This window comes from Tasmannia lanceolata, unplaced genomic scaffold (assembly GCF_043159265.1).
Source record: "Tasmannia lanceolata isolate RefF3 unplaced genomic scaffold, GAP_Taslan_0.1 ptg000012l, whole genome shotgun sequence".
NCBI lineage: Eukaryota > Viridiplantae > Streptophyta > Magnoliopsida > Canellales > Winteraceae > Tasmannia > Tasmannia lanceolata.
In genome coordinates this window covers 1,262,092-1,268,536 of record NW_027518689.1, presented here as the reverse complement: position 1 = coordinate 1,268,536, position 6,445 = coordinate 1,262,092, and the positions used below count along the sequence as shown (strand labels likewise).

General features: G+C 40.5%; 2 protein-coding genes across 2 annotated transcripts; both read right to left on the bottom strand.

The window, feature by feature from the left end:
* Window positions 1–2,020: 2,020 nt before the first annotated feature.
* LOC143888032 (uncharacterized) lies at window positions 2,021–2,434 on the bottom strand. The gene has a single exon (XM_077392320.1). It carries the CDS (start codon window positions 2,432–2,434, stop codon window positions 2,021–2,023), a length of 414 nt encoding a protein of 137 aa, XP_077248435.1.
* A 1,667-nt stretch (window positions 2,435–4,101) lies between these two features.
* Window positions 4,102–4,569, bottom strand: LOC143888031 (17.4 kDa class I heat shock protein-like). The gene has a single exon (XM_077392319.1). The coding sequence runs from the start codon at window positions 4,567–4,569 to the stop codon at window positions 4,102–4,104; it is 468 nt and encodes a 155-aa protein (XP_077248434.1).
* Between the last annotated feature and the right edge of the window lie 1,876 nt (window positions 4,570–6,445).

The window sequence follows — 6,445 nt, the reverse complement described above, 5'->3', positions numbered from 1 at the left end:
AGCCCAACCTTGTTTTAATAATTGCACAAACCCAGCTTATATTTCTTTCTTTTGCATCGGCATGTGAGAGCTTTGGGAATTATAATAACCTTTTACTTTAAGAGGAAAGTGTTCCTGAGCTATAGCTCAGATAAGCTTATTTGAGCTATAGAGGAAAGTGTTCCTGAACTATAGCTTAAAAACACATGTGGCCCCACATTTAGTAGGGCTGATTTTTGGTACAAACCCTATCCGTGGAAGGGCCTTCCAAATGAATGCTTTGGATCCCCCAAAAATGTGAGTAGGCCTGATTTACCGTATAAAAGGCAGTTTCGCCCTAAGTGCAAAATAAAGTACAATAAAACTTCGTCTTGTCCCTTACTTTCATTTTTCCAGTTTTGTTCATCTTTGCAAGAAGAAGAAGAATAGGAGGAAGAGGAGTAAGAGGAAGAAAAAGAAGAAAAGAAAGAGGAAGAAGAGAGGGTGAAGAAGGAAAGGAAGAAACGGCACCAGAGAAAATGGTAATCGTCGGACAAAATCGTGTTTGGTCTAAAACCGTCTAACACACGGTCAGTGCACCTAGTGTGGTGTGTGGTGGATGCGGGGGCATGCCAGCGTTAGAGAGGCAAATCAAAACTCAATTTGAGGGATTGATGAACGAAACGTTTCCATCCCTTGGGACTGGATTTCAGGCAATTGAGAAGAAGTGGAGAACGCCATTTCTTCCTCGGGCGACACCAAATGTAGAAATGACTTTTTCTAGTATGACGCGACACCAAATGTTGGGATGTCGATACACACAGAATGTGAACGGGACATCGACACACACCGAATGCGAGTGACTGGATGGAAAACGTCACGCAGAATGAAAACAACTCTCAAGACCAACAGGGTGCTCTATCAACTAACTAATAAAACAACACAAACAAATGCCGGTGCGATGGATAAGGAATTAAAGACGACAGCTCACCTCGAAAGATGAATCCATTGCTCTTTAATCTGCTTGGGTGATCTACAACTGCGAAAAGTAAATGACAATATGAAAAAGTAAATAATTAATAAAAGATAAATGTGAATACATGTTTTGATTTGGTTCTAGGACCTTTTTCTTAGAGACACACGTATTTATTTATAGCTATTCTTGGGTAATCGCTCTCCATTACCCCGTGTTCTCAAGGAGAGAACTTATAATAACTGTGTATTTTAGGCTCCATTCTTCGCATGCTCTCCTGTTCTGAACTATCCACTGCTTCGTTTCCAGCAAAGTGGCATCTAGTGTGTAACTATCTATCTTTGACCTTGCATAACTAGGTCACCATCAAGTAATTCGGCCTCTCAATAATGATTTTAAATTCAAAACGGGTGTAAACACTTCCTCATCCTTGGCGATTTGCTTATTGATTTGATGCGATTATAAATCAAGTAGAGGCTTCCTCCATCTCCTTCCATCATATGTAAGAAGATCGGCGAACTGTGCAACGGATCAGCTAGCAAGAGAAGGAGCATCTAGGCCGGCTTTGGAATTGTTTGACTTCCTTCTACCTTGATTTGGAATTTGCTGCTTTTTTTTGTTTTTTCCTTTTCACTCTTGGGTTGTGGATTGATCATCTCAATCGCTAGGAATGAAAGGACCAAGTTTTGCTATTCTGAATCTTTGTATATTCAGAGGCCGGTTCGCCTAGCAAGTGTGCGGCGCCTGTCACTTGCCCCGAGGGTTCCCGGGTTGGGGGCGTGACAGGGAATCTCTTTAATCTAATTCTTTTTTTTTTTTAAAGCAATTTTTTAACTACACAAAAAGCATAACAAGAGATCCACAAGAAAGCTTAAAAGAATAGACAATTCAAAAAGAAAATGAACTAACTCAATTTCATACAAATACAAACAACTCTTTAACACACACAAAAAGCATATGACTAGAGATCCACAAACAAGCTTAAAAGATTAGGCAATTTAAAGAGAGAATAAACTGAAATCTCACACAAATACGAGTAATTCTCAACACACACACACAAAGCATATAACAAGAGAACCACAAAAACGCTTATAAGATTGAGCAATTGCAAGGGCAGCTATAATGCAAAGGCACCGCTACTTCCTCTGCCCCATCATCATCACCCTTTGGGACTGTCACAATAAGTTCCCCATTCACATAAACAGCACTGGCTAGCTCCGGCCTGGCCGACGGCGGAAGCCGAAACCTCCAGAAATCGCGCCCCAACTCATTCGATGGCACTTCAACAACATTACTCTCTCTTATAACAATCTTTGTAACCCCTGGGCATATCTCAATTGGCTGGGCCGACACACCATCTCCAAAATCATCGGTCGCGAAAATGAAGTGGAAGTAATCAGAATACTCTTTGACCACGATCTCGGCGTCCGATTTGAAGGGCAATTCCAAAACATTTTCGAACATGTGATGGGACCTAAGTAGCTTCTGAGTTTCAGAATCCATTTCCAAATCAAAATCTTGTTACCATAGAACGAACCTCAATAACCCAGAAAATGCTGCTATGTAAAGTAAAAATGTAAACGCTCAGCCGTTTTAATTATTGAAGACCTAGTAGAATTACTTAATAAAGTCCTAGCAGCATTAGTTATTAAAGACCCAGTAGTATTAGTAATTTAAGAGCTTTTTGGGAATTATAATAACCTTTGATAGCTCTTTAAATACTACAAGACAAGATGAGTTGGTGAAACATCAAAACATCGTCGTGCTGACGTGGGACCCACTTCTCAATTGATCTAAACCGTTCATTTTTTGGGCCATAATGTATACAGGCTATTACCCTGCAGATCACCTCTACAGATCGGAGGGTTAGGATCATCATATAGAGATGATCTTCCGGGTACAAACCTATTTATGTTTGGCCCAACAAATGAACGATTTAGATCATCCTGTGAAGTGGGCCTCATTGTACTTTCTGAAAAATACTCGACTTAACTTGCACTCACTATATAAAATCTCAGCAAATCCATTGTAAAAAAAATATACGATTTTATATGGTGTGTGGCCGTATAGTACTTTTCAAAAAAGTATTGTTTGTTCCAAACTATTCATTTGTTGGGCAACAACGTAAATAGGTTGTGCCCAAAATATCATTTCCATAGGACTGTCCTAATCCTTTGATCTATAGAGGGATTGCACATTATGGAGACCTCTATAGATCCGAGGGTTAGGATCTTCCTATGTAAAGGATATTTGGAGCACAACCTATTTACATTGTGGCCCAACAACTGAACAGCTTGGATCATCGTATGGAGTAGGCCGTACGATACTTTTTGAAAAACACTGAGCTATGTGGCCACACATAGGCACTTTATCTATGACTGCAAAGAGGCAGTTGTACATCACATGAGAAGGATTGGAGGGACCTGATTGCCATCGTACATTGCTACTGGGTTTCCCAAGTAATGAAAAGGGGCGCATTTATCATTTCCCCATATTAAAGCTTATGAAAGCTCAAAAGATACATCAATAGTCGATAATAAAGATTGTGTTGTGGAAAATCGGATGGAAAATGACACACTGACATGTGGCAAAGCCCGTGGGAACTAGATGAAGCCACCTGGCGAATTCGAGCGCCTAGTTACTCATGCCTGTTCCGTCTGCCATGAATCAGGAACTTTGGTGGACTGCCGCCCCTCGGCTCTGTCACCACCTCAGCCGATGGAAAAAATTCGAGTTTAATACGGTATTGGTTCAAAAATGAATTGCCTCATAATCTCATATAATCAAAAGCAATTTTTTAACTAATACAAAACCAGCATATAACAAGGGATCCACACAAAACCTTAAAAAGCAATTCCAAGAGCACCCAGAATAAATAAAAAAAGGCACCTCTTATTCCTCTTCTCTATCATCACCAGGATCATCCCCCTTGGGACCCATTTTTAAAACACAACAAATAACAAGAGATCCACAAAAAATCTTAAAAGTTGCAATTCAAAGAGAAAATGAACTGCCTCAGAATGTTATATAATCCACAAGCAACTGTTTAACTAATACAGAAAGCATATAACAAAAGATCCACACAAAACCTTACAAAGCAATTCCAAGAGCAGCCAGAATAAAAGAGGCCCCTCTTATTCTTTTTCTCTATCATCACCAATTCACCAGGATCATCTCCATTTGGGGACTGTCACAATAAGTTCCCCATCTTCATAAACAGCAGTAGCCAGCTCTGGCCTAGTAGACTGTGGAAGCCTAAACCTCCACAAATCAAGCCCAAACTCATCCATTGCCAATTCAAAAACATTACCCCCTTTAATAACAATCTTTGTAACCCCAGGGTATATCCCAATTGGGTGAGCCCAGACCCCATCTCCAATATCATCAGTAAAAACAAAGAAGCGAAAACAATCAGAATTCTCTTCAACAAAGACCTCAGCCTCCGAATTGAAGGGTAATTCCAATACCTTGTCAAACATGTGAGGGGTCCGAATGAGTTTATAAGGACCAATTTTCTCAATGGGATTTGAGGAGTCATCAGAATTCTGTTTGAGCAAGAGGTAGAACTCCGAATTGAGGGGCTGATAGAGTTTATTAGCAGCAACAGGGTGCACCTTCATGGTGGATTTGAAATCCATTTCAGAGACTCAGAATCTGATTTCTGACACAGAGAAAAATACAGAGGAGTAACTCAAAATCTTGATAACCTTAGGACAAATCCTAGGGGAAATATGGGTGCTATTTAAATGAAAAAAAGTCAGCGGTTACAGAATCTTAGAAGTATTAAAAACGGATATATATGGTTTTTCTATTTGCCCTTTTTTTTTAGAAAATATCGGAACTGCCATTCATGTCATATCTGTTGAATTTTCGGTTAGGGAACCATTACCACACCCTACTGTTTTAATAATGCCACCCCTATATCCACTTTGCCATAAATAGTATCTAAGACAAGCTTGGATGAATTTAATGAAAAAGACAAAATCTGTAGAAAAGTGAGCCGGTGCGGCTGCTCTGTACTGCAAAAGTGCCGGAAAATCCTTCCCTCAAAATTCCCTAGCAAATCCCATTAAAGAAAAAGGGATGAGATATATTGGCCCCATTTTTACCTGGGACAGCCCCCTCTAGTGTATTTATTATAATTAGTCTTTTATAGCAGTGGGTCTGCCCAAGTAAAAAAGTGGGTGAATATATCATTTACCATGAAAAATGCTAAGAATACACTTGTGATTAAGCTCCTTCCTAACATACACTCAATGGGCCTTGATTATGCTACTCCTATGTGATCAGTTCCAATGGAAGATCGGCCAAATATCGGGTTGAGAATACCTTCATCGGATGATCCAAGGCCCTTGATCCATCGATCCTCATTCAAGGTTTAGCGAACAAGATCTGAACCATTGATTTTTGTTATTATGTACCTTATGGGATATTCAATCGGCTTGGGATCGAAACCACATGTGCCGAACTCATAATATCGAACAAGTTCAACGGTCATGATTGCACAAACATTTCCCCATGTGTAATCCTAGGATCTATCATCACCATTGATCGACAGTCATTATCTTAATTTCCAAAAAAAACGCGGGAAGTGATAAATCCGTCCCTCTTTTCTTCCCTGGGCCAGCCTCCCCTAGTGTATTTGTAATTCTCTTTTCACACTACATGGGGTGGCCCGGGAAGAAAATGGGGCGAATTTATCATTCCCCATAAAGCGAGTGTCAATATCATTTTCCCATTTAGCTTTCATGGTTGCCGACAAAGAATCTGATTTTGTCGGTGGGAGGGTAATTTTGTAGTTAATAACAAAATCTAGGGGCAGTTTGCTAATTTAGGGCCAAGGGTGGAAGAAAGGTGGATCCTACATGGATCCTTCCTGAAAGGGTTACGTGGAAGAAACGTGGATCCTTCTTAGAAAGGGCTGAATGTTGTGTAAGATGTGACCCTTTTTAGATAGGACAATGATAAATTAGCACCCAGTAGGATAATTCACACCACTATGTGGCATACTCTAACGGTTTTTTACCTTAGAGTACTGCGAATTATCATAGAGAGGGTGAGAATTTATCGTCACTCTTTGGATATTAGCGCGTGAGAGGCAGTTCCACGTCGTTCTCGCCAAATACACTTCTTTTCTTTTGTCTAAGTCACTTTTATGATCTTCTCACATATGGGGCTCCCACTTTTGTTTTCTTGATGTGATCACGTCCGTTGATCCGAATGACAACCATTACACCTATTAATGGTAGTGCCCACCTATGTACGCATGAGATGCTATATGGTGGGGGCCCACCCATGCTATGGGTGGAATGAGGTGCAAAACAATGGGCCCTACCCAATGCATGGGTTTGGGTAGATAGTGGGACCTACCTGACTATGTTGAAATCTGGTTCCTCGACGCAAGGGTTGGTAGAGCTCTAATATGTGTCGTCCTGCACTCACAGAGAAAGCGTTAGGGTCGTGGAGCTATGGCTCCGCAAACCCACTCTGATTCTCAAGTCAGAAATCGGTACC